Source organism: Onychostoma macrolepis, chromosome 12 (genome assembly GCF_012432095.1).
Source record: "Onychostoma macrolepis isolate SWU-2019 chromosome 12, ASM1243209v1, whole genome shotgun sequence".
In the NCBI taxonomy this organism is placed as follows: Eukaryota; Metazoa; Chordata; class Actinopteri; order Cypriniformes; family Cyprinidae; genus Onychostoma; species Onychostoma macrolepis.
The window spans coordinates 21,825,356-21,841,064 of record NC_081166.1 but is presented as its reverse complement, the minus strand read 5'-3'; the positions used below and the strand labels follow the sequence as shown (position 1 = coordinate 21,841,064).

General features: G+C 34.1%; 3 protein-coding genes across 3 annotated transcripts; 1 reads left to right on the top strand and 2 right to left on the bottom strand.

The window, feature by feature from the left end:
• Window positions 1–1,033: 1,033 nt before the first annotated feature.
• On the bottom strand, window positions 1,034–5,488 carry emc9 (ER membrane protein complex subunit 9). Its single transcript, XM_058793468.1, has 6 exons — window positions 5,320–5,488; window positions 2,993–3,187; window positions 1,834–1,910; window positions 1,676–1,745; window positions 1,494–1,588; window positions 1,034–1,411 (listed from the first exon to the last, which is right to left on the bottom strand). The coding sequence occupies exons 2-6, from the start codon at window positions 3,185–3,187 to the stop codon at window positions 1,231–1,233; spliced, it is 618 nt and encodes a 205-aa protein (XP_058649451.1). The 5' UTR covers window positions 5,320–5,488; the 3' UTR covers window positions 1,034–1,230.
• Window positions 5,489–7,211: 1,723 nt separating this feature from the next.
• psme2 (proteasome activator subunit 2) lies at window positions 7,212–10,824 on the top strand. Its single transcript, XM_058793467.1, has 11 exons — window positions 7,212–7,370; window positions 7,686–7,718; window positions 7,812–7,874; window positions 8,192–8,278; window positions 8,400–8,445; window positions 8,784–8,881; window positions 8,970–9,038; window positions 9,158–9,225; window positions 9,349–9,403; window positions 10,284–10,370; window positions 10,520–10,824. Exons 1-11 carry the CDS (start codon window positions 7,323–7,325, stop codon window positions 10,598–10,600), a joined length of 735 nt encoding a protein of 244 aa, XP_058649450.1. The 5' UTR covers window positions 7,212–7,322; the 3' UTR covers window positions 10,601–10,824.
• A 123-nt stretch (window positions 10,825–10,947) lies between these two features.
• lsm5 (LSM5 homolog, U6 small nuclear RNA and mRNA degradation associated) lies at window positions 10,948–15,370 on the bottom strand. Its single transcript, XM_058793469.1, has 5 exons — window positions 15,248–15,370; window positions 13,569–13,664; window positions 13,373–13,400; window positions 11,701–11,773; window positions 10,948–11,188 (listed from the first exon to the last, which is right to left on the bottom strand). The coding sequence occupies exons 1-5, from the start codon at window positions 15,291–15,293 to the stop codon at window positions 11,156–11,158; spliced, it is 276 nt and encodes a 91-aa protein (XP_058649452.1). The 5' UTR covers window positions 15,294–15,370; the 3' UTR covers window positions 10,948–11,155.
• Between the last annotated feature and the right edge of the window lie 339 nt (window positions 15,371–15,709).

The window sequence follows — 15,709 nt, the reverse complement described above, 5'->3', positions numbered from 1 at the left end:
TGAAAACCCCACTTTAAACTCCTCCTAGGCCCTTGATCTGATCTTCAACAAATGTCATGCATAGCAGCTAGCGACAATGCTGGTAACAAGTTATCAAAAAGTTATTGATTTGTCAAAGCGATGTAAATTGACTTGAATCTCCTGACTTCAATGTACAAACTTCACAAAACTTGACATACATAGACCACAGGACATTCTGAGGACACACTCCAAGTTGCATCAGAACTGCACCTATAGGGCCTGAATAATGTCACAATGTTTGTGATTTAATGCCCCCTCTGGAGGGTACTCCAGAAAGCAGGCTTAATTTATTGTGACAGTAACAACAGTACTTGAGGCTATTGGTTCCAAAACAACACTTTGACTTCACTTGAATCAACCCAATTTGTAACTCAAAAGAGCTAAATTTTGCTCCTTTGAAGGGAACCGTGAGAGGGGGACACCACACAAAGGGTCGTGCCAAATTAAAGTGAAATAGATTGGGAGGAAAAAAAAAAAAAGAGGAATGTATTTTAAAGAATGCTATTAACCAAACCATGTCATTGCCAGCTGACTTTCATTGCATGGACAAAAAAAAAAAAAAGCAGACATTTTTCTAAATATTTACTTTTATGTTCCACAGAAGAAAGTCAGTCATACAGGTTAGGAAACGCAAACATCAGCAGTGCTGAAGGCATCAAAACAAATATAAGATCCAGACAGACCTGAAGATCCACATATTGTGGGACACACCTCACATGAACCATACACTCACACTACTCTTTGCTGGAAGGAATCATCTAAATTATTAGAGACTTCTAACCTTCATATAGTTAAAGCTAAATACTAGACTACTTCATGACAACATAAAACCATGTAATGACAGCACCTGAAGAACCATACATAGTTTTATTACAGATTACTTTAATGTTGAGATAGATAGATCTTAAAAAAAACAAACCGATTAATAGCTTATTGTTAAATTACTAAAATATAACAGGCGATTAAAGTTATCAGAGTAAGAAAAAATATGCTGCTTGTATTATGAGTCCACTTCAATGTAAGTTTATGTTTATTTTCAGAGTCAAAGCACCAAATCATACCAAACAAAAGAAAATGTTTCTTTTTGCATATCTGAGGACATCATTTAGATCATATAAATGTGTCAAAATGAACTAATAAGTCCAATAATGTTAAAAACACAATTAGAGGGGATGAAAACTATGACGTGAGAAGATTTAGTCTATACTGTTAAACATTTCCATTGGCTGGGGAGATCAGCTCCATGATCTTGGCATTGAGTTTCTGATTGGTCCAATCTTTTGTGATGTCATCCAAATGGCTGTCAAAGTCCACCAATAGCGTCTGATCACCAGAGCTGAACAGCTGATTAACTATGGAACAGGTTTCTTCCCACTGTCGAAGCATTATTCTAAGGAACACACATGTCATTAATTAACTACACTGCTACGTTATTATCATATCATCAACTCATTTTTTGAGATTTGTCTTACGTGTGTTTGTCTTTGAGAGCCCAGCGGGCGTCTTTACGCTCATACATCACGATTGGAGGAACACGGCAGCCTGGAAACATCTTTTCTCCATCAATCTGAGGCAGAAGGAAAAAATTTTTCCCATTAAAAAAAAAGCACTTTTCCAATAAACTTTTGTGCCAAGGTGACATTTTCTAAATTACCATAAGCAAAACAGCATTGTTACACTGCTCAAAGATCTTCTCTGCAATCTTCAATGCACATGGTGTAGGGCTGGAAAAAACAAACAAACAAACAGTAAGAGAAAAGTAAAATGCAGAGAAAATAAAGAACTCTGTTAAGATGAAAAAAGATGGAGTACCTGCTGTCTGAGACACAAGCATTGGCTTGATAATATCCCACAATCCTTTGCTGCGTTTGTGAACACCAAACGTCGACCTACAACAGGAAATATTGACATGTATTCTATAAAAAAAGCATTTAAATGTCATTATTTTTACATTTAATCATTTAGCAGGGGCTTTTATCCAAAGAGACTTACAAATGAGGAATTGTCATGTCATGCTGTTAATGCTGCTGCTATAATATAGATCATTCTATATTCAATTCTTCAAACTGCAGTCCCATAATAAAAAAAATTTAAAAAAAGAAAAATCAAAAATTTAAATATTGGATATTTCACAAGAATATGTAAATCTACTTGTTGAACCAAAATCATTTACGGTGATAATAAGCAAAATATATTAAACCATAATTTATACAGTTATTTCTATAAGGAAGTGGTTAACTGAATTAAAATACTTTTTATTTTCTGTGAAAGAATAGAACAAGATTAAGATCCAATCCCTAAAATCCTAATCTTAAAATTAAAAAAAAAAAAAAGTCAAAATTTGTCACTACCTACCAAAACTAGTTTTATCCCATTAAATGAGCCTGATTTTAGACTTTTTTTAATTTATTTATTTTTTTAAACAATTTGTGACCAGCAAGTGACACTGCATCCCTCGCCATGATTGCTGTATTAAGAGTAGCTGGATCCCATTATCTTGGAGATCCAATACACTTCAAATACAGTTAACAAAAGCTCAAATGTGCTTGCTTGTCATGAGAGAAGCTTGAAAATGTTGAGACTTCTATTAAATGGACAAAAATAAGAGAGAATAATAAAATATCTTCTTTTATGTTCCCGAAATAAACAAAAGTCATACACGTTTTGAAGAACATAAGTGATTTCATTTCATTTTGGGGTGAACTAGCCCTTTAATGGATATTGTCACCAAAGCAAAAGCATTTTAATTTAAGGAAGTCCAAAATGTTTCACCAACTCTCTCACCGATCAATTTTGCTTTCACAACCTTTTTAAATCTTAAATGACGTTGTCATTGTATACTCATTCATTATGTTTGTAGTTCTGCAATGAAACATATCAGAGATAAAACAACAATTGTTGCAATACTTGAATGGCACTCGTGGAGTTAAGTGCAGTGGCATGACAAATAATTTACTAAAGGTGCACTCACCTGTGTAAGAGCGAGCTGTGTGATTGGAGCCAGAGACAAGTGCGAGTGGAGCAGAGGCACACAGTCTGTGATACATGAAGCTGCCCCTGCTGGACTGGAGGACAACAGCAGGCCATTCACACTGCAGCGAGGAAACTGACTTGCATGTAGGTACATTTTGGCGTAAGCCAGACAGGACAACTCCACCTCACCCATCTGAAAACAACCCATAGGGGGGAAGAAAAGAGGTCATAATTTTATTAGGTCATAACTATTACTTGCAAGCGGGTGTGATTATCCAGGTCATTTAAGGAATATTTTTGTGCATGTAAATATACACTAAAAAAATGCTGGGATAAAAACAACCCAACTTGAGTTATTTGGCAACCAAGCGCTGGGTTAATACTGGACAGAACACATGCTGGGTTATTTTGACAGCTGGTTGTCAAAATAATGTTTTTTTCATGCTGGGTTGTTTTGAGTCAATTATTGTTTAAAAACGATTATATTGCTGGCTTAAAATGGGCTGGAAATTAAAAATCACACTCCGAATTACTAGAGGCAACAGCAGTAATCAAAAGTTAAACATTTATCATCAAGTAAGAACACCCATGGACAAAATAGAAGACATTGAATTTATTTGAACGAATACAGCAATATTACATACATTTAAACTCATTTAACAAGCATTTTAGAAATAAAAATTTAATATTTAAAAGTAGCATTTTAATTGTATTCGACCATTCGCTGTAATCACTTTTCACCGAAATAGTACTAATTCTCGTGTCACCGAAATCTGAGCCGGTGATGGACTGCTCAGACTGCCTCCTTGCGTTTCACTCGTAGCTGATAGATGCCGTGACTGACTCCATCACCTGCCCATAAACAAACAGTCCTGAGATCAACATATTTAAACTTAAAATTAAATTAAATTTAGTATTATAACGAATAAAATCTGTTTATGTTATGCAAGGCAAAAGGTGTTAACATCATGCAAAACAACCGCCGCTGACCGACATCTCGTCCTTGTGTTGCGTTGTGTAATATGATATAATTTACAGCACAGTAAAGACTCTATAAATTAAATAATGTATACAAACCTTTATTTCACTGAAGAAGTGCATCAAATCAGCGGCAAAGAGAACCGTTCTCTTCTGTAGAGGACGCAAAAAGCCCGCGATCTGACTCAGCAGCTGGGTCGTTTCGTCAGAGACAGGCTCAACCCAGCAGCTTAGTTACAGAAAAACTACCCAGCACCCGGGTAAAAAAATATTAAAAATAACCCAATAAAATGACCCAACAGGCTGAACACAGCATTTGGGTTATAAACAAATAAATATATATATATATATATATATATATATATATAACCCAGCATTTTTTAGACTGTAGTCTTTGTCTTATAACAGGGATATAAAAATTTCTTTGTGGACCTGGTATGGATGAATCTACTGATCAATATTTTATTCTTTGTCTTTTGGTTCATGTGTTTGATGATCATAAATATGGCAGATGGCAGATTGCAGATGAGCAGAAAATACCACATGGCTGAAACAGATGAATGAGTAGTCCATATGACGGTCTATAAATAATTATTTAAAATTCAGTGTGTTCCGAATCAAACTCTGTTTGCATGTTCTCTCTGTGTTGATATGGGTTTTCTGCAGGTAATCCAGTTTAACACCACAATCCAATGACATAAAGGATAGATGAAATTGGAGACAGTAAGAGTGTGAGTGAAAATGTGTAATATGTGTGTTAGCCCTGTGATGGACTGGCCATCTGTCCAGGGTGTTTCCCTGCCTTCGGCCCGAGATACTCCAGCATCCCTGAACAAGCAGTTTGTTTGGAAGATGGATGAAAGGATGCAAAATGACTGAACATCAAGTCCAAGCAAATCAAAACAAACTGCCCACTAAATGAATCCAGGAAGGTGTCTTTCTAGATTTTGATACTGCAATCCTGCAAATCTAAGGCCAGCAAAGGAATTACCTGCTTATGAAAGTAGAAACTGTTTAAAACTTAGTTGGCTGCTCGACGTTCACACAGGCTGGTGTTTATCATTTCAAACGCCTTGATATCATCTGAAGATAACATTTAATTCAAACAGGCGTTGTCTTTAAATGAGCAGATCTGCCACTAAAGTTTACAGGGTTTCCAGCTGGATTTCAACCAAATCTTTTCACACTATGAAGAAACGCGAGTACGGGATTAAAATCGCGTGATGTGACAATAAACGATTGAGTGATAAATAACTGACGTAAGCAAAACAGCGTAAATCCATAAATCGTTGATCACAGCCGCTTTATTTGTCATGTTCACAGAAATCCATAGAAGAATACACTTACCGTTGTGTGTTTTTCCTTTTTCAGTAATCAAATATGAAATCCCAATAATTAATCAAACACAATAAAACAAAAATATTTGACTGTTTACTTCATAAGAACTCGAAGGAAATGGACATGAGGAGAACGGCAGCGTCCTTTTCTTCGTGAGGACGGTGCACTTGCAGATGTCGCACGTTACTGCCGCCTGCAGGGTCTTAGTGGAACACATCCATAATCAATTGTTTTGGCTTTGTTTTTTATTTTTAAACTATCCATTTAACTTTTCATGGTGGACAAACATATCCTGTGTTCAAAGGCTTTACACTGCAATTCAATAAATTACAATAAAAGCCGTTGCAATCAATGTTAAAGGGATAGTCCACCCAAAAATGAACATTCGGTCATTAATTCGCCCTAAACCGTACGACCTTCATTCATCTTCATTCAACACAAATAAACCCTCTGGCCCTCTTCGTTTAGGAGTCACACTTGCCTCCTTCGCGGTCAAAAGTGACCGAAGCCTTGAAATGTAACTTCTTTTTTTTTTCTCAGGAAAATCAATGTAATATATTTTTGTTCAATAATATTTTTTGTTTATTATTTATGACTTTTAGGGAATTTTATGATAGTATGCAATATTTATACAATTTTAATGAGCTATTTTCTCCACTAGAATTATTTATTTATTTATTTATTTATTTATTCACTATTTTTTAATAAATGCAATATTTCACATTAAAATAGAGTGAAGGCATTTAAAATCCTTTTTTTTTTTTTTTTTTAAGTGAGAATTGGGCCATCTGGAGGCATTAAAAAATAAAAACTTGTGTAATGTTGCGTAACCTCTTGTATTACCACCCTATTGGATTCCTGTTAGGACATAATTTCCTAATTTTTTTTAGGTTTTGCTATTAGATATATATCTAGACATTGTAAAAGACTACTTTTTGTCAAGGTTTAGATATTTTTGGTTAGATAAGTATCAGGTTTTACATTATGATTACAGTCAAACATTAAAATCTTGTTAGAAAGGGAACACATAGAAAGCATTTTTGTTACTGCAGTATTTGATAATTAACAACAAAACAACAAAATAAGGAATAGATAGTGATAATTCAAAACACTTTATATAAACATTTTGTAATTAATTGATATTTTATTCAATGTAATTCAATTAATGTTAACATTTTCAAAATTTGCTCTGTTTCAGTCTTACCAGTTCATTTCTGTGTATATATGTATATATGTGTTGTGTGTGTGTGTGTATTTTGCACTCCTGATATTCTAAACAGAATCACCCCTTGATTGCTGCACACTTTTTTTTTCTGACCAGTGGCTGATTTGTAGTTTGTACCACCAAAAGATTCACTGAGTTTTCACATTTCCCATTCATTTCCTATGTTGGTAATTTTTGACCGCGAAGTCGTGTGACTATTTTATTTTTTATTTTATTATTATTTTTTTTTTTTTGGACTCTTTAACATATCCGATTGACGTCCATGATTTTTTTGTGTGTTCATATTGCTAATGTGACAAAAGTCACGAAGTGTCATCTCATTCCGATGAAGCTAAGATTTTTAAAATTTCAAAATATAACATTTTTCGGTCAAAAATGACCGAAGATGGCCAGAGGATTAAGTTATTTTTTATGAAATCCGGGAGGTTTAATTGTCTCCATTGCTGATATCTGCCTGAATTGTTACTTAGGAGTCAACAGGTGGTCATTTTTGCCTAAATGAAATGATCATATTTTTGCATTTCAGAAAAGAAAAGCTGTTTATATAATAACAGAAGAAAGAGAAAATAGGTTGTGTGAATGAGAAATGTGACTGACGCGGAGAATGGACGAGTAATGTGCAGTGATCTAAAAACAAAGCTATCATTGGATCTTTTCGGGGATTGTGGGCGTCATCAAGAAATCGAAAGTATTGTGAAGTGGAAGCTAGTGCGCGAGGCACCTGAACGTCTGCTGCGTACAGTACCCCGATCTCTTTGTCTGAAAATAACGATAATTTACATTCATTATGTCCAAAACTAAGGTACTGAAGATAAACTCTGATAATGCAGTGAGGGTAAGTTCATCTCTGTATAATTTATGCTAAGTATTTCCACTCTCAACAGAGTGCAGTAAAAGTAAACGTGTTTACGACTGTTGACGGTATGGCTCCTCAATGAAGTTTTAAAGGGTTTGTGTTGTTTGTTTGGTAGTATTGAACATAAAACACTGCTGGCGATCTCTGCTAAAAAAAAAAAAAAAAAAAAATCCTGAGTCACACTTCCTCATCCACGAATGTTGAAAGTGAAAGTAAGCATGGAAGGCGCGATCATGTTCATGGACAAAGATAGTGTTTGAATTGTAATTGTGTATTTGTATTGCCTTCATCCAGATAGAAAACTACCGCCAGTCACTGTATAAGCAGGTATGAATTCAACTGAAATAATACACACACAGGCTAAATTTGAGATTGTTGCATTATGGTTGTTTGTGTTGACAATATTCATTGCGTTGACAGGCAGAAGAGCTGTTCTCCAATCACATACCTCTGAAGATCTCACAGTTTGACAACCTGCTGAAGGTACCTTTGTTCATTTGTTAGATGAGTTTATTCAAAGTGATCAATACATTTGGGTATTCATGTATGTGTGTCCTTGGGAAATGAACTCAATTACGGTAGAAAATTTACAAAATATCTTCATGGAACATGATCTTTACTTAATATCCTAATGATTTTTGGCACAAAAGAGTAAAATCAATCATTTTGACCCATACAATGTATTGTTGACTATGCTGAAAATATATCCGTGCTACTTAAGACTGGTCCAGGGTCACATTTGAGCAATACCTCGATTTCAGTGACAACTGAATTTAAATACTTTTCTTTTATGGTTTTAGGGGGATGACTTCAGTATCACTGACCTCTCATCTCTCCATGCACCCCTGGACATTCCCATTCCGGACCCCCCTGCTCCAGAAGATGAGGTTGGCATCCAGCTTGTGATTCAAAATGATGCTTTTTTAAATTAATTTGGGGGAAAAAATAGAATAGAAAAAATGTAATTAAATAAAAAGATTTAAAACTTTTATTTAAATATTTTAACAGGAGATGGAGACAGATAAAAATGAAGATGATGAGAAAAAGAAGAAAGGTAATTTCACACACACACACACACACACACACACACACACTTTGGGTTTCCATGTTTTATGGGCACATTCCATAGGCATAATGATTTTCATACTGTACAAACAGTATTTTCTTATCCCCTTTACCCTACCGCTCACACAAAACATTTTGAGATTTTCAAAAACTTAATTCTGTATGATTTACAGTATAAGCTGTTTTCCTCATGAGTACATGAATGGCTGAGTGAAATTGGTTTATGAATGGGAAATTTGTAAAGATGACACGCAAATAATTGATTTTGAGAAAGGCACATTTATCTGAAACACTGTGTAAACACTGATTTCTTGTTTCTTGTGTCAGCTCCCAAGTGTGGCTTCATCAAAGGAAATGAGAGGATTGTGAAGTTGCTGGATATTGTAAAACCAGAAATAATGGCCCTGAAGGAGACCTGCATCACTGTAAGTGGGCAAAATTAACTCATAGATAAGTTTTCAGCATTTTCCCAGAAATACAGTAGTGACAGCTTTATTCTTTTATTTTTTTCAGGTTTCTTGCTGGATTTCTCATCTAATTCCAAAAATTGAGGATGGAAATGATTTTGGAGTTGCAATTCAGGTTGTTAAACCTTAAATGGCTCAGACTGCTTCTAAATGCATGCTTTACACCACATAATGTTTTTGATTCTGAATCTCAAAGATAAGCAGCAGTTAACATGACTGATATTGATATTTTAGGAAAAAATCCTTGAGAGAATTACTGCTGTGAAGACCAAGGTGGAGGGTTTTCAGACCAACATTAACAAGTATGACCAACTATTTCAGTACATTGATTATGTTTACTGAAGATTGTAAAAGTGCAATGTGTTTTACACTGCTCACATTTATTCATTTTGTCATGTTGGTAATGAAGGTGTGTTTATCTGCAGGTACTTCTCAGAGAGGGGTGATGCAGTGGCAAAAGCTTCCAAAGACACACACGTGGTGAGTGTGACCTGTCGAATCAACTATTAGTTTCATTACTTTTTTGTATAGCCAGTTATTAAATAGGGCTTTCAATACCATGTTCTCGGTTTTTGTCATTCAACCCTTTGATTCATGAGTTAAGAGGTCATTCGAGTACTCTGTGCAAACACAAAATTTGTAAGACTCTGAGCATTCTGTAGCCCTCAACAATGAAATTGAGTATTTCAGAAATGTGATTGCAATGTTCAGGCGTAATAAACATCCCCCACCTTTTTAAGAATACGAACGGGCAAGTACAAAGCAATTAAATCCATTTAGTGATTCATTTTATGTTATTAATTTCATTTTATCTGCAGTTTTCTCTAAAAATTCTTGACAATTGTTACATAATTTGAATATTTAACTGTTTGGAGGTAAATCACCAGATTTACACATTGACCCCATCACTTCAGAAAGGTTTACAGTACAGTTTCAATAAGTCCCAGTAAGCCGGTTCGCGTCGTGCCTAACAACGCCCCTTAGCTGTTATAAATTCACTGTAAATCACAGCTTCATGGGGCTTATTGCTTTTATAAAACGGTTATTCCATGTATGTAGCAAGGTTTCACAAAATAAAACAAAGCAAATAAAATGTAATGATATTAATAAAGACATTATTCTTCCGCCAAACAATGCATTTCTTCAGAAACGGTTGTGGTTGCAACAAAGTGGTTGCCGAGCAACACACAGACATAAAAAAAGGTGTGTTTGTTGAGTAATTTACAACAGCTTCGAACGCTGTTCAACCAATCAGAATCAAGGACCGGAACTATCCGTTTTATTTATATATTCACTTTTATAGTCCTGAAATACTTTCAGACCCTTTTTGTGTAACAATAAATATATGTTCTTTTGGCAGATGGATTATCGCTCACTGGTGCACGAGAAGGATGAAGCAGCATACTCTGAGATTAGAGTGATTGTGCTTGACATACGTGGTTTCTATGTGAGTTGCTTACATTTATTCATTCAGCAAACAGCTTCTAAATGAGAAATGCTACCGATTCATCCTGGAGATATGGCCTTTAGAAATGAATCATGATAATTGTGGACACAACTGTATGGCTGAAGATTCAGATATCTGTTGTTTCTCAGGCTGAACTCTATGATGTCATCAGCAAGAACCTGGAGAAAGTGACGAATCCTAAAGGAGAAGAGAAGCCCTCCATGTACTGAGACAGATGCTTACTGGGACCAGCGCAGTTCTACATTTAGACCAGTTTTTCTCATTTCTTCACATGATTTTTGACATTATACAGATGCATCTTTAAAGTGGTTTGTTAGTAAACTGGTTAAATCAGTCATAAACATACAGTGCGTTGTGGTAGATGATGAGTTCAAATAAATCTACATGTACATTTATTTCAGCATATGCAAAATAAATCAAGAAAACGCACAAATGTGTCTTTTTCTTAAAGCAAAGAACCATATTAAAACCAAAAATGATTTCTTCATTGACACTTCAGGAGTCTTATCACACCAAATGCTATTATAATATACAACTGAATTCCAACTCAGTCCAATTCATTTTATTTGTTTTATTGTAACAAGCAACAAAAGTTTACAAAAACTTTTTTGGATCGGTTAAAGAATAGAAAGAACTAATGTGGAAAAACTCCTCTCATAAAATGAAAATAGATGTTTGAAAACAATAAGTGATCAATTTTCAGGTTTCTTTCATGAAACAGGAACATAAATTGTATATTTATTTTGTGGAAGGTGCTACATATTTCACACTTCTGGTCCTTCTCCTCCTGGAATCAACTGGGGAAAAAAACAAACAGAAACACATGATTTCATTACATTCGACAAAGTAATATCGTTTTGATTAGCATTCATCTATTAATGCAATCACAGTTTGAAATGGATTAATATAGTCAGGGATAGGCTGGGATGTTAATGCATGTTTTTAGATCGGTGGGCTTCCTCCTAGTTTCTTGGTTTGACATTTTAAGAGTCTGTATTAAAGAACATCAGCAAAAATGACAGATTTAGAAAACTTGTGTTTTTGTTTTTTAAGTTTTAGTAAAATACAGTAAAAAATGTTGAGAGACAACTTTCTATATGACCCAACTTTACTGAATCCTAACAGTTGGGTTGGTAGATGTAGAGCATTGCGACTTTCATTAAACACTGGCTAAAACAATAAACTTTCATAAGAGCTTTACTCATATTCATACACTAAACTAATCTAGAAACAAAAGTTGTCAATTCATTAAGCGTGATCTATAGTTGATTGTTGGTCATTTAAAGGTGAACTCAATAATTGATCATACCATTGTGATGTTATTGCCATTCAGTAGAATCTGATCCAGCTTTGTGATTCTTCTTCCTTCTGGAGTGATTTCACTGTGACACAAAAATAACTGTTGTTATGGCTCAATGTTATCTGAGATGAAGAAACATTGGCTCGGTTTCACAGACAGGGCTTAGACTAAACCAGGATTAGGCCATAGTTCAATTAGGACATTTAAGTAATTTTTATAAACATGCTTAGAGAAAAACATTACTGGTGTGCATCTTGAGACAAAACAAAGGTACTGATACATTTTAAGATCAGTCAGTGCCAGTTTATTTCAGTTGAAACAGCTCAGACTTACATTTTAGTCTATAACTAGGCTTAAGCCTTGTCTGTGAAACCGGGGGATTAAGTTTCTGAAATGTAATCTCACATTCATGTTGATATCAAACATTTTTGTAAAATGTTTTTCCAAATATATAATTGATTTCAGAATTCAATTTCAGTATATTCAGATTTCCGGTTTGACAAAACGTGGTGGAGCCACATAAAAAGCATAAAAAATATATGATTATACGATATTATCATCAATTTATGACATAACAAACTATAATAATGAAGTCCCCATGGGGTTACTCCATTTGAACTGGAATAGCCACCCCTTTTCAAAAAAATCTGTGCGTTTGTTTCTCCAGAAGTGGTGTTTTTGCTCTTTTGAATACATCGAATGGAGAGGCTGCTTTATTCACTGTTTTTGCAATACTTATGCTATTGAAATGAACACCTGGCATCTTGACAGGACACATGGATGCCATTTCATGGGACACATTAAGATGCCTTTGCTTTTTATTTCAAACGTTCAATTATTTTCTACTTTTGTAACACTATATGTTTTAAGGAAATAAAAAATTAGACACATTACAAATTCTGTATGAACCTTGTTAATAGCAAGAACACAATGGTGTCTGGATCCCAGTTAAAAAGATAGTCTATATTAGAGTATTGATACTAGGGATGCATGATATTATCGGACCAATATTGGAATCGGCTGATAATGGCTTTAAATGTAAATATCGACATCTGCCCGATGCCCTAACCCTAACCCTAACCAGGAGTATGTTTTGATTTAGCTATAGCTTACATGAACCACAAAAAAATAAATAAAAATTCACAAACATGACACTTAAATTAAATAATTTTATATATACTGATTTATTCATTAATGTGTGATATGTTACATTTTTTAAACAAATTATGAGCTCTAAAAGATTTTCTGAATTTTTACAACTCTTTTGCTTTAGACCATCTACAAATGTTAAATCATAAAATAAAATGTTAAGGTTACCACTGCATCTTTCTGATAAAAAAATGCAGTGATTAATATATAGTTTATTAATAGTTATTTTCAAATCTTCAATGTACTGTCATTGTAAAAGAATTTTATTATACTTGTTAAAAACTAACCAAAATTAAAAATAATTATATATCGGCATCGGCTATCGGCCAAAATTAGTTGAAAATTATCGGCATATCGGATATTGGCAAAAATCCAATATCATGCATCCCTAATCAATACATATTCACATATCCCATATATATTTAGTCATTAGTTTGAGGAGCAGTTAAAGTCAAAGCAGATGGATGCATACATCAGGCAAAGATAATAAAGAAATTAATAAGCACATTTTTAGGTAGAAACATATACTTACAACTCTGTCACATCCTCAAGAACCATGTCTGATTAAAAGTCAAGAAAATGTATGTGCAGTTCTGACACTTTTTGAATTTAATGCACATTCTCTTTCTTTACATCATGTGAAATAAAACTGTAACTATAATGGAATTAATCCTAAAACATTAACCATCACAAATATGTGCCAGTGTTTTTCCAGCGTAAAAGGATACTGACAAAGTCATCAAATCCGAGCAGAGTTCCCACAATCTCTTTATCGTTCTTCATGACGATGTGAATCCGTGAGCCAATGCATTTATCCACCAGCTCTGAAAGACATCACAGAAGCCATGACAAACACAATCAAAAACAACTGAGGCTGTTCAAGTCTGCAGTATGCATGGTGCGGACAGTGTGAAATCTACTAAATGTTCCAAAGCAGATTACAGCACACATACAGTATCCCATGATACAATGTGCTTAACACTCCAAATAAATGTGCCGAATGAAGCAGAAGTGACAAAAATAGTTTTACATATTTCAAGATAGATCATTTTGTTATAACTGAAGCTTGCCAGTTAGCTAAGTGTCAAATGAATATTAAGGTTTAGATATACTTCAAACTTTAAATCAAAGAACAAACAGACGTGACGTAATTTCAAACTAAATCTGGCCAAAATGAGGTTCTATTGGAGTATATTTTGGTTGTTTGAAAAAGCTTGCCAGAGTGAACTTTCCAGGAAACAGTTTAACACCTTAAGTCTGTAATTGGTCCATGATGATTGCATGGCAGTTTGGTGTGCTTTGAGGCTCTACCTTCTTTGAAGTAAAAATATTTTCAATTTCATTTTTTACAATTATTCTGTTGAGATCAAAATAAAAAATGAACACATTTCAGAGTTTCTTTCAGTATAAGTAAAGTTGTACTTATAATTGAAATTCTGATTCCTTTATTCTGAATTCATGTATGCCATTCATCAGGTATTGCAAAGTTGTTGTTTTTTACACCTGACTGAAAAACAAAACAGAACTTACATGGGTACGTCAAGTTTTATCTTTGTTGTAGAGACAAAATTCACATCACGCGCAACGTACTCTAGTGTACGTGTAAACACTTAAGTATACTGTGGGCTTTTAGGGTTCCAATTGGGACAGGCACTGTGTCGGACATTTATGTCCCCCACACTTAAGTAAGAAACATAAAAGTAGGCTAAACAACACAAAGTAATTATTATGATCAATAAACCAAAATAAGAACTTCTAAATTAAAAATTATGAATATTATTAATTTCTTTCACTTAGGTAAGTATATTTTTAGGGGAAGTGATTTAACTTGATCTATAAGCTGTTCCCGTCTTCACATCTTTACAATGATTGAAATACAGCATGTAAAATTAAAATAACTTGAAAAATAATTAATTACCATTCATATAGAATTTAAATCGACACGCCCCTTGCAACATCTAAACTCAGCAATTCTATCATCTAGAATTCTGGGGTTTCCACTTTTAAAACGGCTTGGTCTTTCACACTTGGTCATTCGTGTGTTTGTAACTTGTAATTACGAAAATTTCTGACTATAACTGAAGATGACATAAATTAGTGAACTAATAAAAGGAAGGGAATGACAACAGAATTGAATAGGGTATGGGGTGAATTCAATACAGATGCTCACTTTGTAACAGAATTCACCCATACTGACTGCAGGAACGGATTTCCATTTATATCTTGAACCACTTATTTAAAAATGATTAGACCTATACATACACGTGTGTCCAATAATAAAAAAATAAAACGTACTGAGATTTTAATGCGACTCACTGGGAACTGGGAACTCTATGCCCCCATTGCAAAAACTACAAATTTTTATTTAGTAAAATAAATAATCCATTAAAATGAAAGTCGCACATACCGAGAGGTAAAAGCTGCGAGGGATTCGTTGCCGCGATTGCCGCCATTTTGATAACAGACCTAAGTAATCGACTACTGAAAACAAAAATACAGACATGAGAAATCGATCTTACCAGCTATCGATGGCTATTAAACACAAGGGGGTGCTGCTCTTCCGTTAAAAGTAGAACTTTTTCTTGTAAAACCTGACCAAGTTATGAATATTCTATATGTTAATATTATTTGTATCCATTATAAGCTACGTTCAGTTCCTTAACAATAATAAATTTAATTTGTATTTAAAAATATTTTCACACTGAAGAACTATTTAAGTGATTTTAAAGCATTTAAATTAATAAAATATTTTATTTTATCTTTGCATGCATTGTTACCCTTTTTTGTGAATATTTTTTTGCAAGTCTTTGTCTTGTGTTTCCACCTGTAAGTAACATTTTTAAATGTTGCTAAATGAACACATGCAGGT

Coding starts and splice junctions, on each gene's coding strand:
- emc9 (XM_058793468.1), bottom strand. CDS start 3,187: ATGGGTGAGGTGGAGTTGTCCTGTCTGGCTTACGCCAAAATGTACCTA. Junction 1,746..1,833: donor GCTTGTGTCTCAGACAGCAG/GTACTCCATCTT, acceptor TGTTTTTTCCAG/CCCTACACCATGTGCATTGA. Junction 1,589..1,675: donor ACAATGCTGTTTTGCTTATG/GTAATTTAGAAA, acceptor CTTCTGCCTCAG/ATTGATGGAGAAAAGATGTT.
- psme2 (XM_058793467.1), top strand. CDS start 7,323: ATGTCCAAAACTAAGGTACTGAAGATAAACTCTGATAATGCAGTGAGG. Junction 7,875..8,191: donor AGTTTGACAACCTGCTGAAG/GTACCTTTGTTC, acceptor TTATGGTTTTAG/GGGGATGACTTCAGTATCAC. Junction 9,226..9,348: donor TTTCAGACCAACATTAACAA/GTATGACCAACT, acceptor GTTTATCTGCAG/GTACTTCTCAGAGAGGGGTG.
- lsm5 (XM_058793469.1), bottom strand. CDS start 15,293: ATGGCGGCAATCGCGGCAACGAATCCCTCGCAGCTTTTACCTCTCG. Junction 13,665..15,247: donor CTCGCAGCTTTTACCTCTCG/GTATGTGCGACT, acceptor GATGTCTTTCAG/AGCTGGTGGATAAATGCATT. Junction 11,774..13,372: donor CTTGAGGATGTGACAGAGTT/GTAAGTATATGT, acceptor TTTGTGTCACAG/TGAAATCACTCCAGAAGGAA.